This window comes from Gymnoscopelus microlampas (genome assembly GCF_963454915.1).
Source record: "Gymnoscopelus microlampas genome assembly, chromosome: 18".
NCBI lineage: Eukaryota > Metazoa > Chordata > Actinopteri > Myctophiformes > Myctophidae > Gymnoscopelus > Gymnoscopelus microlampas.
The window spans coordinates 45,459,201-45,485,938 of NC_139955.1; the positions used below are offsets into that span (position 1 = coordinate 45,459,201).

Here is a 26,738-nt window from a genome sequence, read left to right on the forward strand (position 1 = left end):
ACCACATATACATATATATATATATATATATATATATATATATACTTCGGCTATTTGAAAATAGCAGATCTACAAGCTCTCAACGTTTCGTGTTGTGAGCTTGTAGATCTGCTATTTTCAAAATATTTTACATTTTGAACACTTATGAAATGGGACATTCTGCATAATGAGTATTTTTACTTTTGGTACTTTAAGTACATTTTGAAGTACATTTTTAATTCCGGACTTTTACTTGTAACAGAGCAGTATTGATACTTTCACTTAAGTTAAAAATGTGAGTACTTTTCCACCACTACATGCACACATATATATATATATATTATATATATATATATATATATATATATATATATTAGAGATGCGCGGATCGCGGTTTTAGCCGCGGTTGCCACAGTTAACCGCGGTTTGGGTGGATTCGGGTCAATCAAATATAATTATTAATTAATATCGGATAAACCGCGGGTGAAATATTGCGGTAAATAAATTAATGACATCTAATATATCTATCCATAAAATAGCTAAATCTCTGCGTGCTTGTGTCTGTGTGAGTGTGTAGAGCAGCTTCTGTGCGATGCGATCACAAAATGCATTGATTTAGCCTATGGAATGTCCGTGCGACGTGCGTCTTTTTTCTTTTTTTCAAACCGGTGCTGCGCTGACAGCAGAGCAGTGCGCTCTGTATGTTGGATGCCGCATGTATGCTGGATGCCTGTATGTTGGATGCCGCACAGAGTCTGTCTGTTCAGCGCCGCAGAGCAGTGCGCTCTGTATGTTCAGCGCAGCACCGGTTTAAAAAAAAGAAAAAAGACGCACCGCTATTCCATAGGCTAAATCAATGCATTTTGTGATCGCATCGCACAACTAATACTAAAATTAGCGGGGAATACCAGAAAATAATAATATTTTGACATACGGGAAAAACGGTTGGTGCGGATGCGGATATCTAAATTGGATAATATAATTATTGCGGTTGGATAACGGGCGGATAATTCATTTGTACATGCGGATTCGGGTGACGTGAGAGATCCACACATCTCTAATATATATATATATATACATATACACACACACATACACATATATACACACATACACATATAATATATATATATATGTGTGACATTTCATCAGCTCTATTTTAGTAACGGTCTCGCGCCGAGCATAGCTGATCTACAAGCCCTCGTAGGTCTTCTGTTTTCTTTTTTTTTCTTTTTGTGACACCGCCGTGCATTGAAGTATAAATGAGGCGTCAGTCAAACAGTTTCTACCAGCTCAGTATCAACAGAGACTAAAGCTATCATGGCTGATCTACCAGTAGGGGTGTAAATGTATTTGAAACATTTTACAAATCATGTATGGGGGTCCCTGGCACCAAATATCTTCACTATAATAATAATAATACATGGCCAGTTAAAACAAAGCATGTTTTGTCATTGTTTTGTTATTTTAGGTTTTAGGACAATTATGAAGATCGTGTCCCTCGTCATCTACAGCCTGGTCTTTGTGCTCGGCGTGTTGGGGAACGGTGTCGTCATCTGGGTGACGGGCTTCAAAATGAAGAAAACCGTCAGCACCGTTTGGTACCTCAACCTCGCTGTGGCCGACTTCCTGGTTACAGCGTTCCTGCCCCTGAGAATCACATCCAAAGCTCTGGACAGCCACTGGCCTTTTGGCAATTTCATGTGCAAAATGAACGTTACCGTTTTCTACATGAACATGTATGCCAGCATCTACATCCTGATGGTCATCAGTGTTGACAGATGTGTATGTGTGGTGTGTCCAGTGTGGGCCCAGAACCACCGCAGTGTCAGGAAGGCGTCTTGTGTGAGTATGGTTGTCTGGGTGCTGGGCTTGGCTCTCAGCTGCCCTTACTTAGTCTTTAGGGACACACAGCCTTCAGGCAATGATACGATCAGGTGCTACAACAACTATGCACCCACCGGTAACTATAGTAAACCAGAAGTGATTCAAATGGTGAAGTTTCGATTTGGGGTCATGGACATCACTCGCTTCCTCATGGGATTCGTGGTCCCTTTCACTGTCATCGTCTCCTGCTATTCTGTCATCATCTACCGGCTCAAGAATAATCGCTCGCTTGCCGGCCAATCAGGTCGCCCCCTCAAAATCATAGCAACTGTTATCGCCGCATTTTTCCTGTGCTGGGCTCCCTATCATATCATGCGTCTGATTAAGTTTGTGAATAAACTGGCGACAGAGCGCAGTGAAACACTGCATCATGTGGTCGTCATCGGGATCCCCATAACCACCAGCCTGGCACTTCTGAACAGCTGCCTGAACCCGCTGCTGTACGTGTTCATGGGTCAGGATTTCAAGGATGTATTCCGGAGCTCTATCCTAAAGGTTCTGGAGAAAGCCTTCACTGAAGAGCTGCCTCACACCAACACTTCCACTAACCCAGGGAGAACCACTGAAGAGATTCCCTTGTCTGAGACCAAGGTTTAGGATTGTCTTTGAATTACTTTAACCCGTTCAAACCGGGAACGCATCTCTGTCAGTTTTAGATTTATTTGGGCTATTAAAAAAATAGCAGATATACAAGCTCATAGTGTGGCGCCGAGTGCCGCACTATGAGCTTGTAGATCTGCTATTTTTGGGGGGGAAATCGTGGAAAATTTGTGCAAATCGCTTCCACTGTCTATAAAATAAATAATTCTAAATAAAGGTTTGTTCTCTGAGTTCTATCTGTTTCATTTAGCAATAAAATAAAGAGAAAAACGAGCCCAATGTAGCTTATAATAAGTAGACCTGGCAACACTGCAGACAGGGAGAGAGGAGAGCGTAAGATTGCATTCGGGATAATGGCTTGTGCAATGTTCTCTTAAAGGTAATGGCATCTGGCACGGTGATTGGTTTTATCATTGTAACGCCCAAACCACACCTATGCATAATGTAACGGGTAGTGCAGGTGTCCCAAAATAGCACCTTTTGCACGGGAACGCCCCTTGCGCACTCCTAAATCCTCAAATAGTGGGCTGGCCAATTATAAGGCCCAGGGCCAGCATCTCTTCCTCTGGAGTGGTTTTAAATGTTTGGAAGAGGACAGGTTGTACCACCAGGCAACAATGTTGATTTGTGAGTTAATCATGAAGCACTTCAACACTGAAGATCATTCAACCATGTAACAGGAGATCTGTGTTTGTGCGTGCGTGCGTGCGTGCGTGCGTGCGTGCGTGCGTGCGTGCGTGCGTGCGTGCGTATTTTGTATGTTTGTGTGTATTTCACTATGAAACCATGCAATTTTAATAGGTCCAATAAAGCAGGCCCCAGTGCAGTGGGCGGCTCGCTTACAAGGCTGTAAAAGTTTGATGCAGATTCCTGTCAGATCAGATTTAGAGTCTGTGTCGTTGTGTAAACTGTCCCACCGTGGCCAGCCTGACGAGACGAGTGCAGAGCGCTCAATCCTGATTTATTCAGCGTTGCGTCGTGCCTGCAGGGGCTCTGCACTGCGATAAGCAGTGGCGGAAAAAAGTACCCACATGTTTCACTTAAGTAAAAGTATCAATACTGCAATACAAAAATGCTCTGTTACAAGTAAAAGTCCGGTATTAAAAGTATTAGCATCAAAATGTAACCAAACGTAAAAGTACTCATAATGCAGAATGTCCTATTTCACAAGTGTTCAAGATGTAAAGCAATCTTAGCAGATCTACAAGCTCACAATGTGTCGCAAAGCGACGTGTTTCAAGGCATCAAGGCTTCATGGAGTGTGTAAATTGATAGAAAATAAGTAACGTTTTTGAGTGAACTACTCCTTTAATATCCGGAGGTAAAAACAACAACTTTGCAATTGACTTCTGAAAACTCACTAATCATGCGGAGATAACTCATTCTTCAGTTTTAACAAAGGTATAGCAGCACGCACAGTCGCGCGCACACACACACACACACCCCATCAGCTTCCTAAACTAATGGCCTAAGTCATTTTTTTAGGAAAATTATATTTTTGCCTAAGTCAGCTCCTCATGACACTGGACACCTCTGGTAAAATGGCCTATCCCCTAATTAAAAAGGAACGTGCTGTCCCCTCCCCTTTTAGTATAATGGCCTATCTCCCCAGTGGACTTAGGCCAAACTAGGCATTTATTTAGCCCAAGTCACATGTTTTTGCGACTTAGGTCAAAAAATGTGCCTAAGTCTGGAGAAAATCATTTGGCCTAAGTCAGGTTTAATCCTATTTAAACCTATTATGTTACATAACAGACAGACAGTGTTATTTTGATGCTAATAGTCATAATTTGCTATAAACGTTTTGGGTGACATGATTAAGATATATCAAATAGTTTAGCAGTTTTTTTTTCTGAAAAACACACACACACACACACACACACACACACACACACACACACACACATGGCTATAAAGCGCATTGACTCTCTTTCTCTCTCTCTCGACTATCAATCTGCCTGACAGTCAAAGAGAGGAAAAGTAAAGTAAAAGTACCTCAACATTGTACTTAAGCACAGTATCAGCTACTTTCCACCACTGCCCACAGCTATATAATGGGGGGGGGGGGGGGGGGGTCACCTGACGTCACCTGATGAAGGCCAAGTGTGGCCGAAATGTCGTATCACCTTTACTACTCGTCTGTGTTTTAAAGTAAACATGCTTTTCTGTTTTTCATAAGAACACGGCCATGACACGCACACACACACACACACACACACACACACACACACACACACACACACACACACACACACACACACACACACACACACACACACACACACACACACACACACACACACACACACACACACACACAAATCTAAGATGGAAAGTAAGTGAAAGTATACTCTTGGAAGCCTTGCGCTATATTGATTTATTACACTTGGACTTCGTTCCAAAATGTCTCTGATGAGGCAACGGGGGAGAGAAACAGACTTTTTATTTATTTATTTCTGTCTTTTTTATCCACGGAGGACAAATTACAATTTTCATCACATGGACCAGCATGTAGGCCCAGGGAGGAATAATGTGTCTAGAGCAGTGTTGGAAAAGGTACTCACATTTTTTACTTAAGTAAAAGTATCAATAATGCAATGTAGAAATACTCTGTTACAGGCAAAAGTCCAGAATTCAAAATGTACTTGAGTAAAAGTACTTATATCAAAAATGTACTTAAAAGTACCACAAGTAGAAAGTACACATTATGCAGAATGTCACAAGTTTTCATGTAAAAATGCATAAACATATTTTGCGTCGCGATTTAAGTACATTTTGATGCCAATACTTTTGCACTTTTACTCAAGTAAATTCTGAATACCGGACTTTTACTTGTAAATTAGCATTTCTGCATTGCAGTATTGATACTTTTACTTAAGTTAGTACTTAAGTACTTTCTCCACCACTGACAAAGGGGTATATATAAGAAAAATCAACATCAAAAAATAAATGGAATAAAAATAATGTGTCTGGTAGTAGACACACGGGGTTATGGCCGACCAAGTTGTTATCAGCTCTGTGGTGAATTAGCCTCTTGTCCACAGCTTGTTGCAACACGCAGAGACAATGAGGTTATGTGGGGGGAATGGAGAAACAAAAGACTGGAAGATAAGCCAGTGAATAGGACAGAGATATGGGGGGGGATAGAGAGAGGGAGGGAGAAAGAGAGTGAAAGATATTCCAGACAGGACAAAAGCCAAAGAACAAAATAACTGTGTAAGATAAAGTCAGACGGACAGAGGGGAAGAGAGAGAGAGAGAGAGAGAGAGAGAGAGAGAGAGAGAGAGAGAGAGAGAGAGAGAGAGAGAGACAGAGAGAGAGAGAGAGAGAGCTAGCTTTGTGTACAAAGGGCAGCTCATTGTCGGCATCATCATCATCAGCGGTGACTGCATAGGGTTCATTTTCACATATCTATTATCCCATTCACACCGGGAACGCATCTCTGTCATTTATCTTCATTTCTTTGGGCTATTCAAAAATAGCAGATATGCAAGCTCATAGCGTGGCACTTTGTAGATCTGTTATTATTTGGAAAATGGTGGAAAATGGTGGGTCTTTGAATATTTGTATATTATTTATGCAAATATTATTTTAAAGCAAACATTTGTAACCAAAATCTTTGCTTCCGGGGGATTCTACAAATGTATTTGTTGTGTCAGTTTTTTGAAAAAGTGGTTCTCAAAGGTTATATGTATTTGGCCGTGGACCCCCCCCCCCCATCTCAAAATATTTTGTTCCAGGGACCCCCAGAAGTTGTAACAGAGTAAAACATTTTCGCTTTAAAAAAACATATATTCAAAGATTTGCACACATTTTTTACGATTTAAAAAAAAAATAGCCAAAGAAATGCTAGAATGACACAGAGATGCGTTCCCTGTGCGTCTGAAAGGGTTATCGTCTCCTCTCTTGTGCTGCTGGCTGATTAGTAACAACACCAGAGGTCTGTGGAGAACTGCTGGCTGCATGCTAATGACTCGTTCTGTTTGGAGGCTTCTCAATGCAAACTCACTGCACAGGTTTACCCAGTGGTTCTCAAAGTGGGGTCCGGGGACCCCCGGGGGTCCTTGAGGGGGTTCCAGGAGGTCCCCGGATAAATGGATAGTTAGGAACCAGATCGATGTACCCTTATGTGGCGGTAACTCTGAGAGTGTACAAATAGAACCAAATGGACCTTTATGTGGCGGTAACTCTGAGAGTGTAAATATAGAACCAAATGGACCTTTATGTGGCGGTAACTCTGAGAGTGTAAATATAGAACCAAATGGACCCTTATGTGGCGGTCACTCTGAGTGTACACAAATAGAACCAAATGGACCCTTACGGGTCCATTTGGTTCTATTTTTACACTCTCAGAGTTATAGTGGTCCGTGGTTTAATGCAGGGGTTCTCAAAGTGGGGCCCGGGGGCTGGACTGGGACCAAAATTCGGCCCTGGCATTTTGGCCCAGAGCGACCCACCACAATTCAGGTAGCAGATACTCTACCGCCCCACTTCGTTGAGGCACATACAAACGCACGCCCTTAACACCTTTACTGAAAAGCATCCCATGTTCTGGAGTTCTGGAGTCTTCAGTAAAATAAATGATAACTACACGTGACCCATACATAACTACACACCCCATACATATGATAGTTAGCCTGCAGTACTAGTCACACACAATAACAGTGGGTTGCTCTTATAAGGAGGATGCATCCTACTCTGGGGAGATCATTTCCACTGGAGATGATGTATTGGACCCATTACAAACCTGGACATGAGCAGTAGAGGACTATTATGAAAGGGGTCCAGTATGAACATGATTAGATGCAAAGATTAGTGTGCATGCAATCAGAACTTTAGTTTGCTAAAGTAAAGAAAACAAGGGTGGGCTACAATGATCTGAGAATGCATCTGTTATAGGCAAGATCTATAGGCTGTATGAGGATGGCATAACAGGATATGCCTCACTTACAGTATAGTGTACATAGCAAAAGCTGTAATTTGCGTATTGTGTGTATGCAAATAAGTTGTTATTGTAACAGCAAAACAATTCAGGGTTTTTAACAACAGCTATGTATGACCCTGTGAACACTTTGAAAGGTCAGTAAAGACAATTACAATAACCGAAGCAATATGTTTGACTTTGATCAATGTCCTTTAAGCCCATATGGGCTGCCTGGGCAACAGGAACGATGCGTGACACTTGCCATGTAATTATTGGCAGAAATGTCCATTCATTGCAAAAATAGCAGATCTACACACACCACATCACAATGACACTGACTTGTATAGATAGCAAATAGAGAAAAAAAAGGTTCCCATCCTGAGGAATAGGCCTACTGTCCATAGACAGATGTGATGCCGCCAAGCCAGTCCTGAACGAATACAGTCAGCTACCCAGTCACATGATCACAACCTTCGACAGCAGCCTCAACACAGCACACACTCTGTAGAGTCACATCAGTCTTCTATTCCAAATGAACATTTGGAATTCACACACGCACGCACGCACGCACGCACGCACGCACGCACGCACACACACACACACACACACACACACACACACACACACACACACACACACACACACACACACACACACACACACACACACACACACACACACACACACACACACACACACACACACACACACACACACACACACACACACACAAACTGTTCCCAACTCACTACCAGACCCAAGATTTCCAAAAATATTTATATCAATTATTTTATACCTAGAATCAAGCCATAAAACATTTGATTCTGTAAAAAAAAAAAGAAATAATTGAAAACCGCAAAACAAAAGGTATTTATTAAATATAGTATACCATATAATTAAATATTAAAACACTTTGTTTTCACAGAATCAAATGTGTTATGGTCATGATTCACCAGGATCCTGGATGGCTTGATTCTATGCTGAAAATAATTGATATGAATATTTTTGGAAATCTCTATGGAAAAAATGTATGGGGTCTGGAACGATGGAACCAGAACATTTCCTGCCACTGCTATGCTCTAGACCTTCAACATCAGAAACAACACAAAAACACTGTAGAATCACATCTGCATTCCATTCAGAAGCCAGAAACAGTCACTGAACATGTTGTCATTGCCACCCAGTCGTTGGGTCCCAAAATGACAGCTTGAATTCCATTAGTAAACACACAGCAAACAACGCAACGCAGCAGCTGCAGCCGCAGCAAAAACAACGAAACAAAAACACACACGGTGCCTACCTTGAGCCGTCTTCTACTTGACGTCATCAGTGATGGCCAGGGTCAAACTGTGGAACCCATGGACGTGGACGGTCCATTGCCGACGTGGCAGATCTTCTCCTTTGATGACAACGTGTGGGCCCAGCTGACTCCTGCTTCCAGGATGCCTCCCATCCATGCTTTTGCAGCGTGGACCAGGGCTTGCGTGGGGATTGGTGGTACCGGCTCTTGTACCTGTGCACATGGCTCCTATAGGGTCCGGAGTAGGTTGGTAGGAACACCATGAACCTTGAGGGTAAGAAAGAAAGAAAGAAAGAAAGAAAAAAGAGTTACATACATGTATTATGTACCCTGTCACACAACAACTCACTTCCTTCAACATCAGCCACAACACAACAATATACAGCCTAGTTTATATATTGTATCCTCATACACAGCCTAGTATATATATACTGTCACAACATACACAGCCTAGTATACGTACAGTATACTGTATCCTGTCACGACACACAGCCTAGTATGCGTACAGTATACTGTATCCTGTCACAACATACACAGCCTAGTATACGTATACTGTATCTTGTCACAACATACAGTTTTCCAGATTCAGGTAGAGTCACTGAACATGATTCATTGCCAGACAGTCAATGGGGACGCTGTGAAGTTTATAGTGGAGATGGACAGGGGAGATACATGTAGTAAAGATCGTCGCGGAACGGGCCTCGAACCCGCGATGCACCGTGTCCCCGGACCTCTTCTTTTGGATAGTTGACAGATTCAACCACAGAGCTACAAAGTACTACATTATAGTGGTAATTGCTTCTAAACCGAATGGGATAGACGCTCAACAAACTCTGCAGGGGGGTGTATTTGAGCACACCCTTTAGAATTATTAGAACATATTTGGAATATCTTACATGAATATAGCATGTTTACGTTTTATGTTTTTATTACTGTAAATTGTGTAATAATTAGTGGTAGAACTGCACTTACAAAATCATATGATCAAACCCAGATTGAGCAAAGCACTCGTTAACATATGTAGATACATTATGTAGGTAGACTTTTTCTTCATGGTCAAGTGACAAGGGTTGTAAAAAATAAAAGCATGCTTTTTCCAGCTCATAAACATTGCTAAAAATCGAGCCCTTCTTTTTGTCATCATTTGCATCATTTTCACCTTGAAAAAGCCCTTCATGGTTTAATTTCATCAAACAAATAAGTAGTATAATTTTGGAAGTTTACCATGCCACTGACACCAAACTCACATTCAACACAGTAGCCATAGGCATCATGCTAAAGACAGTTTGGCAGTGGTGGAAAAAATATTTTTCAAATATTTTACTTAAAGGTAGGGTAAGTGATATGTTTTGGTTAAAACAAAAAGTATTTTGTTAAAAGGTTAAAATACTATATTCTGATAGTAATCATTGCTATAGAGTGTTTTTTCAGTAACAGATGTCTCCCTGTCTCTCCAGCTCTTTAATAAACAGAAAATAAATGTTTCGGTAGGTGTCAAAATCTCAGCCAATCAGGAGAAAGTACCCATTTTTAAGCTTAATTTGTATAGTGTTCCAGTTCCTGCTCAGTTCCTGCTCATTTCTTAGTGTCATCACTTCCAATTTCACTTGTTTAATCTGTATCCTGATTGAGTTCTCTGTCCTGGTTCGATAAAATTGGAAATGAAACTGAAACTGAAACGAAAATGCATTTTCTGTTTAATAAAGAGGTGGAGAGACAAGGAGACTCCTAATACTGAACCAACACTCTATAGCAATGAGTACTGTCAGAATATAGAGTTATTTAACACTTATTTTAACCAAAGCAAATCACTTACCCTACCTTTAAGTAAAAGTACCAATACTGCAATGTAGAAAAACTCTGTTACAAGTAAACGTTCAGAATAAAAAATGTACTTGAGTAAAAGTACACAAGTATTGGTATCAAAAGTAAAAGCACTTCTTACGCAGAATGTCCTGTTGCACAAGTTTTCAAATGTACAGTATAAAATTCATTAAAATCCTTTTTAAATAGCAGATCTACAAGCTATCAATGTGTCGCATCGCGACGCATTGTGGGCTTGTAGATTGGCTATTTTCAAATGGCCGAAATGTATATAGGGCTGAAGTGGTTAATGTATGTTTTGTAATAATAATCCAAATCTACAAAATAACTAGTAACTATTGTCGTGGAGTAAAGGTACAATTTGTGCCTCTGAAATGTAGTGGAGTAGAAGTAAAAGTATTGAAAATTGGATATACTCAAGTAAAGTAAAAATATGTCAACATTTTACTTAAGTACAGTACTTGAGTAAACTAGAAGCTCGGCCCTGCTATGCAGGGCCTCGCGTCTAGCCCGCCGCCACGCCCACGTAGCGCCCGCGGCCACTTGGCAGCGCATATAAGTGGCATAGCGTCATGAGGGCCAGTGGGGCCGTGGCTCGGTCAGTGAAGACCCTGTAGCGCGGATGATATGTGGCATAGAGGGGCAGATTTGAAATCTCCAGAGGAAACGTCCGTGGGCTACCATTGGTTCAGCGATGTGTGCGGGCGCCCTGCGGGCCCTCCTCCTCCACCAATGTGCAGTATTGAGAGCCCTGACGTCACAACATTTGGAGCGATGGGCACTGCACTCTGGTTGGTTAGGGTCCACCTAGGGCCCAGGTAGAAGCCAGTTAAAGCCTGCATGGGCAAACCCAGTTAGGACCCGCCTTGGTCCCACATAAACGTGGCTAGTTGGGGCCCACCTAAGGGCCAGGTAGAAGCGACTTATAGCCCGCATGGGCATAGCAGTTAAGACCCACCTCGGCCCCACATAGAATTGCCTAGGTGGGGCCCACCTAAGGGCCAGGTAGAGTCGGTGGGGACCCCCCACAGGCCAATGTTAAAATGGTAGCACTTGTTCCTCAACATAGTGTGAATGTGCGTGCAAAGTTGACCACAATCGGACGCTGCATTCATGATTTGCGGCATTTTGTGCAAACTTTAGATGTGAATCTTAGCCAATCGGGATGGAATATGAAAGATTAAACAGATCCGTCTTGATCACATGACTATAGAGATCATGTGTACCGATTTGCGTGAAATGTAGATATAATCGGAAGGAGTAATGTAAAGAAATATGTTGTACATAAGGCGGCCTCCTGGTGGAGCTATAAAAGGTAGATGTGAGAAATGTAGGGGAAAGGTTTTTCCTTGACCTCTAGAGAGTGCGCATACAAAGTTTTACACAGATTGGTGCAGGTATAGGTAAAAACACAAATCGGACTGTTATAGCGCCACCATGAGGCTGATTAGAAAAATCTCAAGTGGAATTTCTTGCTCGGCATAGTGGGAATGTGGGTGCAAAGTTGCACGGAAAGTGCATGCTGTGTTCATAATTTGAGGCATTTTGGTCAAAACGGAGCAGTCCTGGAAACTGTGGAAGCCATTTTTAGTCAAGCAGGATGGAAAATGAAAAATCTGAAAGAGCGTGTTTTTTTTAATGACTATAGAGATACTGTGTATCGATGTGCGTGATGTTAGGACAAAATATGTAGCTGTACTGTGAGAAAATGTGTTTTGCAAAAAGCGGCCTCCTGGTGGCACTATAACAGGGCCATGTGAAAGAAATGGGGCAGAGGTTCTGAATTGGCATCCAGGGAGTGTGTGCACAGTTGCGCTGCGATCAAGCCAACGATGCGGGAGATTAGCTATCCACAGACCGTCGGACGGACAGGGGGTAAAACATACTCTCGCGCCATCCCTTTCGGCCTGGCGGAGACAATAAAAAAGCTAAAGTGAAGGAAAAGAGCATTACTGCAGCAAAAGTAGTCAACAAACTATACTATAAAACATTGGCCACATTGTCAAATAAATTAAGAAAGAGGCAAACATGTTGAAAATAGCCGATCTACAAGCTTACAACGCCTCTCAACGTGAGGCGTTGTGAGCTTGTAGATCGGCTATTTTCACAATATTGACTTGTGGAACGGAGTCAAACAAAATTGGGGGGGTCCCCAGTTCAAATATGTTTTTTTTTGGGGGGGGGGGGGGGTAGCCACTGCCCTAATCGGCCCGAAATTATCTGAAATTACTACATGACCATAATGCAGCCTAAACGTGCGTTGCACTAAACGGCGTCTCTGCCCCATAGCTTGTAGATCTCTCACACATGATTGGCGTAGGCTGCGTTGCCGTCGACGCTGATTGGCTGCATGTTGCTGTGACGTTGAAATGGGGTGCCAGGTCTGCTTTGTGTGTAAGCGATTTTGGGCTCATTTGGGCGCGCTTTTGGGCTGTTTTCCATAGAGCACGGCAGGGCTTGTTTCTGTCCCGTGACGGATGTGGCAAAGAAGGTGCAAAACGAACCATCCGGAAGTAAAGTGCGAGATGAAATATATAGCACTTTATGATTATTAGAGAAGGAGACAGATGTGAAGGTGGAAAATGGAATGTAGGAGGTTATATAGTTTTTCATGAGCGATTTTTGTAGCAAGTTGTGAGTGAATTGGGCCACTCCTGTGGGCGGGGGGCTGAATAGAACCATTGGGGTTTGGGAAGGAGACGCTCTCTGTTTGAGTGGTGAGATATATACTTTACACCATTGGTTCTCAAAGTGGGGTCCGGGGACCCCCAGGGGTACTTGAGGGGGTTCCAGGGGGTCCCCAGCTAAATGATGGACAGGAATGGACCCTTACGGGTGTGTAACTCTGAGAGTGTACAAATGGAACCAAATGGACCCTAACGGGTCCATTTGGTTCCATTTGTACACTCTCAGAGTTAAATTAACATTGATTATACAATATGAATTGTGGTCCCAGAGGTATAAATGCCATTAAATGGGGGTCCGTAGCCTAATGCATGTTAAACTGGGGGGTCCTTGAAGTTAAAATGGTGAGAATCACTGCTAGAGAGCCCTAAAAATCTTCTCTTATTGGGGTCCCTGGCTTATCTTTTCAAATGGGGGTCCGTGGGGTAATAAGTGTCAATTTGGGGGTCCTTGACATGAAAAAGTTTGAGAACCACTGCTTTACACCACTGCAGTTTGGTGGGTGCGCACACACACACACACACACACACACACACACACACACACACACACACACACACACACACACACACACACACACACACACACACACACACACACACACACACACACACACAGGGCCAGCCGCAAGCAACTTAGGAGCTATAAATGTTACCTGCATCTAAGTTGCAATACCCTCCCCTTGACAGCCCATTCATGAGACAGAAAAATACCCATCTGAAAATCAGTCAACGCCCTGCATACGCTACTTGTTAGGAAAATTGCACACATGGACGTGGAGTGACAACAAAGACTTCACACAGACACAGGATAACCCTAGCTATCCATACAACCTGCAATATTGGTTGGTTTATCATGGTTTAATACTGTCAGATAGGAAGTGAGGTTGTGCCATTTAGCGGCTGGAAATCAGTACAGAGCCAGGTACTAGGTTGCAACCAGAAGGTGTATTTATTCACCAGAAAATACATACAGGAACATAGACACCACAGTAGCTCTTCACCCTCAACACACCTCTCTCAATAGTGGCAAGTGACTGCCTTTTATGCTCAGCTGAGCTAATGAGCCAGCCTGGACTATACCATTATAAGGGGTGATCTAACTCAGAGCATTACATAAATAAACATACAATGCATAAATTAACACCATAAATCCTTAAATACCCTTAACCTCCACAAGTATATTCAAACTGACTGAACTACAAAATACTCTTTCCCCTCTACTACAACCATAAGCAACTCTAAAACACATCACAACCCCCCTCTGCCATTCTGACTTGGTCCAGCTCAATTACACTGGACAGAACAGCTCCACTTGAACAGTAACTGTTAAGATTCCAATCATCACTCAACATTACCTATCTTACACCATACATATTGCACTCAAGTCTCTATTGCACTCATTCTATTCTACACATTGCATTGCCCCTCCTGATTACCACTAAACATTTGTCTCCAGATGGAACTACATAGCTGAGGGGCCAGCTCAACAAACGGGAAACACAATTCAAATGTTCAGTTACCAATGTATTCAATCAACAATAAAATCAGGACTGTGCCAAATACAACTGTGCAAATAATTAAAGTGCCAATATCTAAAGTGCCCATACGCTGTGCAAATATTATTCAATTAATAAGGGTTCAAGTACATGTTTAACATAGTAACAGAGGTCCTCTCTGTTACATAGGACTTTTCTGTTTGATGAATGGACTGTCAATGAAGGGTCTTGGAACCTTGATGCAGAAAACATTAATTCATTGAATTTAGGTCGCTTGCATCTCAGATGCAAATATTGTACTTTTACTCCACTACAATTATGTGAATACTTTAGTTACTAGTTACTTTTAAGATATACATGATGGTATTATAAAACATACATTAACCACTTCAGTCCTATTTTATACATAGGCTATTTGAAAATAGCAGATCTGTGTCAGAGTGCAGTACACCTCCCAACCAATAGGGTTGCATGGTTGAAAGCATAATGGAGGAAATATGGAGAAAATGGCCACCCACCGGATTAAAATGCTTTTTATTCAACAATATAGAAGATACGGGTACTTATGAGGGCCCTTACAGAATTCAGAAATACAGAATAGCACTTTATATTTCGCCATGACGGTTGTGACGGACAACCATAGTGTGATCCATGGCTAGTTTGGTGGGTGCACACACTGGTCATACATTAAACAACATTTAGTATGTTTCCTGCTGTTTGTTTTCCCATAAGGTATAACAGAAATGATGTCACACAACACATATGGCTGAAGTTTGGAATCAAACCTTTTATTATTCAGTTTTATTATGCAGTGTTGAAAATGTTTGACTCTGTTCTTACCATAGTGCTTCCTGGGTTCTGGGCTGTGGGAAAGGACCCGATTGTGAGGTCAGGCTGCCCTTTATAGTGCCTGTCTGAAAGTATAGGCTCAGTGGTGTTAACAGTAGTCCCATTTTTCACTTTAAAAAAAGTATCAATACTACGGTGTAGAAATACTCAGTTACAAGTAAAAGGCTGGGATTCAAGATTTAATTTAGTCAAAGTACAAAAGTATTAGTATCAAAATATAAAATATAACTAATATATATAATAATAATATATAATATATAATATAATAAAGTATACAAGTATAAAGTACTATTTATGCAGAAAGTCCCATGTCCCAAGTTTTTAAATGTATAAAATGTATAAAAATCTAGCCAATTTACAACAAAATAGCCTATCTAAAACAAAAATACGCATTGTGAGCTTAATATTGCAAATATTAGAATTTTTCTTTGTACATAGATCTTCTCTTCTTGGGGTCCCTGGCACAAAACATTACAGACTGGAAATATATATCAATTTGGGGATCCTTGACTTGAAAAGGTTTGAAAAACCTCTGAGGTAGGCGGCATTCATTTCCGAAATACTTGAAATATGGAGGTATACTGTAGGTGGTTTCTGCCTCATAGCAGTGATCGTGCATTCAGCTCATAAATACGGTATCTCTGCTACCAGAGAACAACGCTATCTACAGGTATGAAGGGAACTTCCCAAGCATTATGAAGAATCACAGGCACTCACACAAGATGTCCTCATAGGGTATCTATTGTTTAGATAGGCACAGGCATAGCATACTTACAGTGGTGTAAAGTAACTCAGTACATGTACTCAAGTACCTTACCTAAGTACACTTTTGAGGAACTATTTCCCATTTTCAGTACTTTTATTTCTACTCCACTACATATTGTAGGCAAATTTTGTACTTTTACTCCACTACAATGTTTTGAAAACTTTAGTTACTAGTTACTTTGCAGATATAAATTGTTATATTATGAAACATACATTAACCACTTTAGCCCTATTTTATACATAAGCTATTTGAAAATAGCCGATCTACAAGCTCACAACACGTCGCGATGCGACGCGTTGTGAGCTTGTAGATCTGCTATTTTCAAACATTTTAGTCCTTTTACTTTTGGTACTTTAAGTACAGTTTGATACCAATGTTTTTGTACTTTTACTCAAACACATTTTGAATTCCGGACTTTTAATTGTAACAGAGTACTTCTACATTGCAGTATTGATACGTTTACCTTAGTAAAACATTTGAGTACTTTTTTCCATCACTGGACATGAGGCATATATAGGGCATCTCTGCTACCAGAGAACAACACTATCTACAGGTATATGAAGGGAACTTCCCAAGCATTATGAACAATCACCGGCACTCACACAAGATGTCCTCATAGGGTATCTTGTGTTCAGACAGGCACAGGCATAGCATACTTATACAAGCAAACTTCATGCTCGGAAATTACCCTTCTGAACCGAGCCTAAGTCCTGCTCCTCCCTCCCAGCCTCGGCGGGCCCAACACTCCCTGCTGACAGGCTATGACCCCACCCTATAAGAGCAGTGTTGATTTTATCGACTAAAACTATGACGAAAACAAAATAAAAAACAAGAATATTCGCAGTTCTGGGAAATTGCAAAGTGTGGTTGCGCTGGTGCCAGTCACGGGTCGCGGTCAAAAAAAGCAGATATACAAGCTCACAGCTTGCTCAAAGCTCAAAGCTCACGGCGCGTTGCGACGTGTTGTGAGCTTGTATGTCTGACATTGTCAACACGCAACATCGCATACGGCGAAGCACAAATGAAGCTTTACACAGCGGACTGTCTGTGAGGCTGAGGCACAGCAGCAGCAGGCTGTCGGGAATGAACCCACACTGACATTATCAAATCATGATAAAAACTTTAAATGATTATGATAGGTTTTAATGGTTGTACTACTTTATCCAAATAATAATATTAATAATAGATTTAAATGTTAAAATGGCCTATTAACAAATTATCCTATTAGGGAAGACCTACAGGCATTGGCCTTTGTGATTTGCCAACCCGACCGATGGATTAAGGATTGGCCGAGCTTTGTGTGACAGTCTTGCCGTACCAGTGATAGTGGCAGCATGGACAATGGAACTGCATTCTGATAAATACTATCACACAACAATATATTATTATTACAGAGACGGATAGATAGATGGATAGATGGATAGATAGATTAGAGAGAGACAGACAGACAGGCACGCAGGCACGCAGGCAGGTTGACATGCAGACAGGCAGACCTGTATTGCCCCCGCACGGAACATTCAGTTGCAGGAGGGAGCACAGCAGTTAGAGTTAGAGTTAGAGAGGAACGAAGTAGATACAATAACGAGTAGCGAGACAGGACAGTATCAACAACAGTACAGTACATACCGAACCCCCCTCCCCCTCTTACTCACTGGGAGCGACAGTAACGAGTTCGGTCGTCACATCTGTACGACAACATGTACCACTGGACTGTTGATGTGAACGGAGCACCGGTAGGAGACCACCGTATTGCTGTGGCAGTGGGACAGGAGGTCTACTCCATCGGATGGTTCGTTAACGTTAATGAAAGTATGATGGTCGACATGCAGGTCTTCAACACAGCGTCTTTGCGCTGGACGAAGTTGCCTCCAGTGTCGACCGCGAGAGGAGAATGCCCTCTTGACCCTTCTCTCAGGTACTTTCACGACACGGCCGTGTTCATTGGCGATCTCGTCTACATTTCGGGTTTTTCTACCAACAGCGACACAACTATCTTTACACTTTATGCGTTCAACGAGGAATCCCACAGACTGTTCAGGCCAGAGGTTTCAGGTAATGGTCCAGAGGTGACACGATGCACACGTGCGTCCGCCTGTGTCTTGGGGCAGGTCATGTATGTCTGGCTGTCTGGAAGACACACTAATGAAATCTGCAGGTTGGACACCAACACTATGGTCTGGTCTTTAATTAACGCCAGAGGCTCGCCACCTCCTCCTACCGATTTGCGTACATCTACCAACGTCGCCAACATCATCGGGACAAAGATATTTGCAGTTGGAATGCTTGGGGACTACATGAAAGTGTTCGACATAGAGACCAACTGCTGGCTGAGCTCGCCTTGTGCAGCATCTTTTAAACCATCTTTTACAGACTCGGACACGTATGAATGCATCGGGTATGACTGCGTCGTTGCCTACAATGGAGAGCTGTACATGTTGGTGAGACGTTATCCGCACTATCTCACAAAAGAACTCTGGAAATGTAATCCGGTCACATTCGCCTGGAAGAGGGTCCAGCCCAAGGGGAAAGTCCCGTACACAAGTTTTAGGATGTGCTGCTGTGTTGTGGGAGACCGTATGGTCGTCTTTGGAGGAGACGCTAAGTTTCAATGTGCCAGTAGGCTGCACATCTTAGACAAAGACACTAGTCTGAAGACCTTATGTAAGCTATCAGTTATGCAGTACGGCCTGGAACAGTCTGAACTTCCACACAACATCAGATGGGAACTGGCAGCCATGAAAACCAAAGAGGAGGAGGGAGAGGATTGATTCTTTTCTACAGCAATGTAGTGCCAAGCATCGCCCCTTGCACAGCTACTGTGGCATCAGCCTGACCTGAACCATCACAACAATGTGCAACCACATGATACTGAGTAGGATACGGCCACCTCAGAGGGGAAAACCACCTTAAACCAGGATCCTTGCCTTAAAGGGCAAGGCCACTTTGGTAGAGGTTTGGGTTGTGTAGTTATATTGCCATGATGTAACTCCAAAGGTGGACAAGAAATAAAACGTAATTGCTCCATTGATTAGAAATTGATCATTCTAAATATGCTCCTCATTGACTTACATTGTACGGTGAAACGGCTCTCAAAGGCACTCTTTTAGCCCGTAAACAAACACAAACAAAGCTCATTCAGACAAAATAGGACATCATCAAACCCAGTACTGTTTTTTTTTTTTATAAAAATGTTAACTTCCTGTTGATTTTGTTATTTTTATTAAGAAGAAAACCCAGACTGGATCCTCGGATCCGGATCTTCAAATAGCACAATCAACAGGAAGGTAGATTTCTCGTCGGATTCCGCTAAGGTGCAGCCTGCCATTTTCCTACAGAGAACCAGGAGATAACGCGATCCGAAGATTTACTGCTCCATTCATTTCCCGGTTAAATTATTTGGGAAATAACCTGTAACTCGGCTCCTGTGTTTTATCATGTTTTTTTTAGGCTGAACGACGGGGTGCCGTGATCTTTGCGTTGCGACGTGTTGTGAGCTTGTATGTCTGATATTGTCAACACGCAACACCGCCATACGGCGAAGCACAAATGAAGCTTTACACAGAGGACTGTCTGTGAGGCTGAGGCACAGCAGCAGCAGGCTGTCGGGAATGAACCCACACTGACATTGTCAGATCATGATAAAAACTTTAAATGATTATGATAGGTTTTATTGGTTGTACTACTTTATCCAAATAATAATATTAATAATAGATTTAAATGTTAAAATGGCCTATTAACAAATTATCCTATTAGGGAAGACCTACAGGCATTGGCCTTTGTGATTTGCCAACCCGACCGATGGATTAAGGATTGGCCGAGCTTTGTGTAACAGTCTTGCCGTACCAATGAAAGTGGCAGCATGGACAATGGAACTGCATTCTGACAGGCAGGCAGGCAGACAGGCAGACACGCAGGCAGGCAGAAAGAGAGTGAACGAGTGCGAGTCGTCTGCCATGCTGCCGCTGGAGTGCAAGTATCTGGACAAGGAAGTCCTGAAAACCCTGGTAGGACCGCTCACACCCCCCGTCAATCACTTCCACATCAAGAGGGAGCCCAAGAGCACCACCCTCGGAGCAGAGCTACTACAGAAATCTAAGGAAACGGCCCAACAGCTGAGGAAGATTGTGGTGCCTTTCCATGCGAACGACAGAAGCGTGGTTAAAAACATTGACACCACTACACCCGTCAAAGGTGGCATCCCCAAGGCTCCATTCCAGAGTCCCACCACCCCCGGTGTGTTTAGCCCTCCCATTAACCACACGGCCATTCCCACAGCCCGGACGCCACTGCACAAGAAGAGGGGGGTCAAGTTGCTGGACATTTCAGAACTGCGCGTCAGTGCTGGTAGAGAGACTAAGAGAAGGAAGGCATTGGTAACTGAGGCCAGAGAGAAAGCAGCCAAAGAAGAAACCGTGATTGAGAACACCATCTGCTGACGCCAGACTAGGCTTCTGGCCTTATCTGTTCACAGAAACCTGTGGGCATTGAGCAGTGAGAGTGCCCTCCTGTTAACCAACTACCTGCGGGCCATGCCAAGTATGCCGTCCACGAACATTCACAGCTTAGAGGCAAAGTCGAGCGAACATAGACAGCGGATCTGACCAGAATATCCTGCAGTCAGCGCAGCAGCCTAGAAGAGTCAGCCACTCGGAAATGGTCAGTGCTAGTAGACAGGCTAAGATAGATAGGCAGGCAGGCAGACTGGCAGACTGGCAGACAGACAGACAGACAGACACACAGACAGATTATATCATAGTTTTACAGGTGTAAAGCAGTGGGTGATTTTTTCCCCGGAACTCCATATTTGGATGAGACTGACATAATGATATCAGTGACTGTGAAGAACTCCATATTTGGGCAAGATATTCTCAGATTAGATAATACTGAAACACTTACACTCGGCCCACATCCAGCAATGTTGGATGGCACTTTAAAGGGCCAGATCTGGTAGCCAGATCCGGGCCACATTCTGACCCTAATCAGGATCAGCCAGATCTGGCCCAGATCCATACCACTTTTTTTTGTTCTTATTTTCGTTTTATATCAGCCATACCACTTTTTTTGTTCTTATTTTCGTTTCTCATTTTTTCTTTATCACGGTCTTTAAATAATTTTTATCCCTCGATTTTGAAACCCTTTTTTTCACGTAGCGCGTGGAAGGAACGCGCTACTTCCAACCAGGGAAACTCCGCTGGTACTTATTTTTTCTTTTTCATCTTTTTTTGTGTATCACAGACTTTGACTCAGTAATGAAGCCCAGTTCTCTTTTGAGGTTAGGAACTACTACGAACTGTTCCAACTCTGGGAAGTTAACAGCAACATTTAGCTTGCATAAGGTCTTCAGGCTAACGTTCAAGTCAAGAATATTTAGCCCTAGAGAATCCCCAAAAGAGACGACGTAATTATCAGTTCTAATTGTCACCTTGCAACAGCACAGCTGACTGCCTGCCTGAACATTCAAATGAGCTAACGGGTTTGTTCCCTGGACATGAACACGTGTCCATGTCCAGGGTGTCTGAGGGGAGGCGCCTGGTTCATATTTCCACAGGTCAGTGTTGCGCTGTGGGTTGCCTAGCAACGGTCTAGTACATCCACCAATTATGTACATGGAGCTATTGTAGACAAACGCTGAATGAGATCTGAGGCCTTGTTGGAAAAAGTCTGGAATTGTCAATGACGACCATGTTTCAGCCTCTAGGTCGAACACTGTGAAGGGGTGCTGGCTGGTCGCTAAGCCTCCAAATGCATACATCTTCGTCCCTATGATGGTGGTGGTGTGGCGTGATGAAGCAATCGGTGACTTTAAGCAAATCGTCCAAGTACATGTGAGTGTTTCGAACCTCAGCAACTCATCAGTTTGAGCATTCAGTTTAATTCCTCCAAAAATATAGATGTTACTTTTAAAGACACAGGCTGAGTGGTGTTTCCTCCCGTCTGGATTATCTATCTTAACCCTGAACCACGTGTTAGTGGATACCCTGTATCGATAAACATGATTCAACAGGGTATTAGGGTTATCACGGAGCCCTCCGCCCCAGATGTAGATTACCTCTTCTTGACCTTCCATCAGCACAGCTGTGTGAGAGCAGCACATTGGGGGGACATCATCGGGATTTTGTCCAGCCAGCGTGCCTATTTGAGTCCATCTTAATGAAATGACATCAAATGAATGCACAGAGATTTGATTTGTGTCTCCAGTGGTAATGCTTCCAAAACACAACACACGATTCTTCACTGAAACAGCAGCATTCTGGAAGATCCGGTTTGGCCCTGTATCGCTGTACAGCCCTGTCAGTGTCCAGCGGTTCATCTCCTGCCTGCGTGCGTGCGTGCGTGTGTCTCTCTCTGGGTAAAGGGATGGCGGTCTCGCAATGTCTTTAACCTCTTAAGAACAGGAACGCATCTGTTATTCAAATGAATAGTTAAAGGTTTTAAAAGATTTAGCTTATTGGACCACAAGAAGTAAAATGGAGCCTACAGATATATATATAGGCCCAGAAGGATGACGTCATCGTTAGTTTTGTCGTCGGGGATGACGTAACGGTTATGTGACCGTTACGTCGAACTGATGATAGGGTCGATCTCAAAGGGTCCTATGAAACGGTGTAAACAAGTTAATTCGGATGAGGGCTAGGTAGACAGAATGACAAACCAAATGTTGCAATAATCCGTATTTATTTTTCTTAAAGGTGCACAAAAATGTTCAAAAAATAGTTTAAAAAATGTAATAAAAAAAAACCCACAAAACAATAAACTTACATGCTTCAAACAAGCAACAGTCCAGAGACTAAACTGACTCTGTCAGACTGATAGAAAGGGCAGAGCTATAAGCAGCATGGTGCCCCTGGCTTTACTGACCCAGGCCTGAGACTAGACTGACTCATATCATCTACTACCTGGATGGCTAGCCTCTACCTAGTGGCCTCAACCATGTCTTAAAAGACAGGTAACCTCAACACATTCACCTAAAATACTAGTGAACTCAAACAAAGAAAACATTTTCCAAACTTTACAGAAATCATTCAAATCAATCAAAGGGTAAGTATTAATTATGTTTAACAACACACCTCTTTTCAATTATAAACCTTATTATACAGAAAAATCCTACACTCCCCTGTCAAATGGTATGTCCCAATTGCCCTACCCTCCATATAAGGAGCACTGTGGTCACGTGTTACTCTTTTCAGATCCTCAGACCAGGAAGAGGACACGGCAAGTATGGGTGTTTGTTTGGTGTGGTGAGGAGCAAAACCAGTTGGCCGGCAGTGAAGGTGGGGGCAGGGGAGCGTGTCGGTTAGCCTGAAGTTGAGAACGCTTAGAAGCATGAGGCAGGGAGGCTTGAGCACGTTGCCAGATTCTTTGACAACACTGGATGTGGGCTTGGGCGGAGGGAACCAAGATCTGCTGTTCCTCCGCAGAAAGGAGAGGCGGTTGGTAGCCAAGAGAGCAGAGAAAAGGGGAAAGGCCAGTCGAGGCGTTAAGTAGGGAGTTATGTGCATATTCCACCCAAGGGAGGAAGGAGCTCCAAGAAGACTGGTCAGTCAGATCAGTCATATCCATATATGGAGCGGGTGATGTCAGTTATGCCCAAAGATGTCATGATGTCTATGATGTCAGTCCTGGACGTTTCGGTTAGCTCCATATATGTCACGGTCCGCTCCTCGGGCCGTGGACCTTATTGACTATTATTTAAGACCTTCATTGCCCTTATATGGTCGCGGACACTTTAGGCCTGGTTAGGCCTTCGTTCTATTTGTATAATTGTATAGTATCTGTCATTCTGTTGTTGCCTTTTGCATTGGTGTTCTGTACCTTTATTTTGTAGTATTGTTTCCTGTCTGCCTTGTTATTGCTTCCTGTCTTGTCTCACCAGTATGTATTTGTAATTGTTCTCCACCTGTGTCCTGTAACTGTTGTGCCCAAGCTAGAGGTCTTCACGGGTCAAATATAAATACCCGAACCCAAATGGACCCGTGAATTTTTTACCCGGAACCGAATGGACCCGGCCTATGGTCCAATATGAAGGACCGATACCCGAATGGACCCGCGAAAAAAATACCCGTAACTGAATGGACTCGGGCCATTATTAGAAATTGAGAACCGGACCCAAACAGCACCGAGAGGTGTCGGAAACCGACCCGTATAGAACCCGTACATAAAACGAGCCTCCGAGAAACCCGAACGCAAAATTGTTTGCCAACGTCATTAGTACAAGTTGTCCAGCGTTAATTAAGATTTGTTTCATACTTTCTTACCTAAATGTTAACGTAGCCTCCGTGGTTGTGATGTATAATCCCAGTCAATGCTCATTGGACAGTTTATAAATACAAAATAAATCCACTTTCTTTAGATGTGTGTAATCCTTCTTCATTGCCAACAATAATCCACTTTAATTTCTGTTGTTTAACATTATAATCGGCTTGAGAGCATAGCATATAACAACACGCTATGACAACTCGATTTTTACAATTTTGAACCATTAACCAAAACGTAATAAACAATATTTGCAATAACTGCCCTGAACTCTTAACCTGTGGCTTGTCTTGAACCTTCACCTTTGACGTCATCAGAATGTCACAGTGGTGAGGAATACTCGTGTAATGCCATCTTGTGGCGATATTTTTGTTTGCACTTTGCAAGTTTTCAGTGCTTTTTTTCAGTATGGTAGTAAATATTGATGTAATTTTGTGTGTGTGTGTGTGTGTGTGTGTGTGTGTGTGTGTGTGTGTGTGTGTGTGTGTGTGTGTGTGTGTGTGTGTGTGTGTGTGTGTGAGATCCAGTGGAAAAGGCCCTCCATCTGACACACCCCAAAAGAGCAGCCGGATGACCCTGCTTATAGTAGTCCTCAATTCTTCTGTGGCAGCATGTTGGCAACAGCAGAGATGGTGTGGGACTGGTGCTGTCTCTGACTTGCATCCTGCTCTGACAGAAAAGGGATATATTTGTTTTATTAGGATGATAGGATCCCCATAGCTGGCAAATTAATGACAGCAAACAAACACATCATCAATAATAAGATACTACTACCACCACCACCACCACCACCACAGCAACAATTAATAAAATAACTTTATAAAATATATATAAAAAAATGTATTATTTATATATATATATATATATATATATATATATATTGTAGCTAAGCAAACCATGACTTACCCTATCACATGTTGCTATTGAGGAAAAGCAAAGCGTTGACACTGGCTGTCCCAAGCTGAGCGCGCCGGTTCTCCAGGGTGCGTCCTGAGATGCTGAATGTTGATTCACAGCTAACACTTGAAGCTGGCACGCAGAGGATCTTCCCCTGGCCATCATTGGAAACCTTTTGGCATTGTTTTTCCAGAAAGTTAGAACATGTTCCTTGTCGTCTGTCGCCGAGGAGGTCTTTTGTTGTAAATAGCTTTCAACCTCATCATCAACAACAGGCTCATGATCGTCCACATCCTCCCACTGGTTGAATGGTGCTGCTGGCCCGGGCTCGTCCTCATCCCCATCAGTCACTGTGGCCTGACTGGGCTCCAGCTGCTCTTCTTGTTCCTCTGCAGCTAGTTGTGGAAAATTGGACAGTTCCACCCGTGCCAAGTTATATATGGCCTCCTTTTCTTGCTGGCTAAACATTCGTAGCTGTTTGAATTTTGGCCACAGCATTACAGCAAGTTTTGCATGGTTATCCACCTCAATACGGTCAGCACCTAGCAGCTGCAGGCATCTTCTCTTCAGCACTTCCAGAAAGGTGGTGTCAGATGCTGTGGGTTGGCAGTGGCTCATGAGGGTGGACTTCCACAGTGCCACCAGATTCATTGTTGGATATTTGGATCCACTCATCCCTTCTGTAGCTTTCTTGAATGGCTGTAAGAATTTTACTAAGAGCTTCAGTGTGTCCTTTGAGGTGTTGCGCATCCTGTGCCATTCCCCCCTGGCCTGGAGAATGTTTTGCACCTCATCATATGAGAACAGCACGGACTCCATCATATCTAGCTTGGTATTCCAGCGGGTTATATGGCCTTCTTTATTTCTGGCAACAGCTTGGCTTTTAGCTCGGTGCATTTCTCCCGTGTGTGTCGGGAGACAGACATTCCTGAAGGCAGCAGCGCTTTAGCGTCGCATTTACCGTGTGTAGCCCCCGTATCCACTAATAACTGCGCCAACTCGGTAAACGCTGGGGATTCAAAAGCCACGAAAGGCCTTATATCTTTTGCACAGACCTTGACGCATCTTTCCATAACGGCATTCTTTGCTTTTACTGTGACTCCTCCGGTCCTAACAAACGAGTCCATGGGCACCTGACTTGGCCTTTTCTTCAAGCACGCTTGACGCTGGTGTTTAAGCAGAGTAGAGGTGCCCGTCTTTGCCGTGTCATACTTAAGGAAACTGTTGCATTCGTTGCATTTTGCAACGCCGACCTTCTTCCCATCATTGTCAACAA

At 42.9% G+C, this 26,738-nt stretch overlaps 2 protein-coding genes across 2 annotated transcripts; both read left to right on the plus strand.

Moving 5' to 3' along the window:
- Positions 1-1,398: 1,398 nt before the first annotated feature.
- LOC311034306 (chemerin-like receptor 1) lies at positions 1,399-2,524 on the plus strand. The gene has a single exon (XM_084042173.1). The coding sequence runs from the start codon at positions 1,423-1,425 to the stop codon at positions 2,461-2,463; it is 1,041 nt and encodes a 346-aa protein (XP_083898299.1). The 5' UTR covers positions 1,399-1,422; the 3' UTR covers positions 2,464-2,524.
- Positions 2,525-18,009: 15,485 nt separating this feature from the next.
- On the plus strand, positions 18,010-19,080 carry LOC311034091 (kelch domain-containing protein 3-like; the record flags this gene model as incomplete). The annotated part of the gene is made up of 1 exon (XM_084041834.1): positions 18,010-19,080. The coding sequence occupies one exon, from the start codon at positions 18,010-18,012 to the stop codon at positions 19,078-19,080; it is 1,071 nt and encodes a 356-aa protein (XP_083897960.1).
- Positions 19,081-26,738: the final 7,658 nt, after the last annotated feature.

Excerpts from the sequence above, each read along its gene's own strand:
- LOC311034306 (XM_084042173.1), top strand. The coding sequence starts at position 1,423 with ATGTTTTGTCATTGTTTTGTTATTTTAGGTTTTAGGACAATTATGAAG.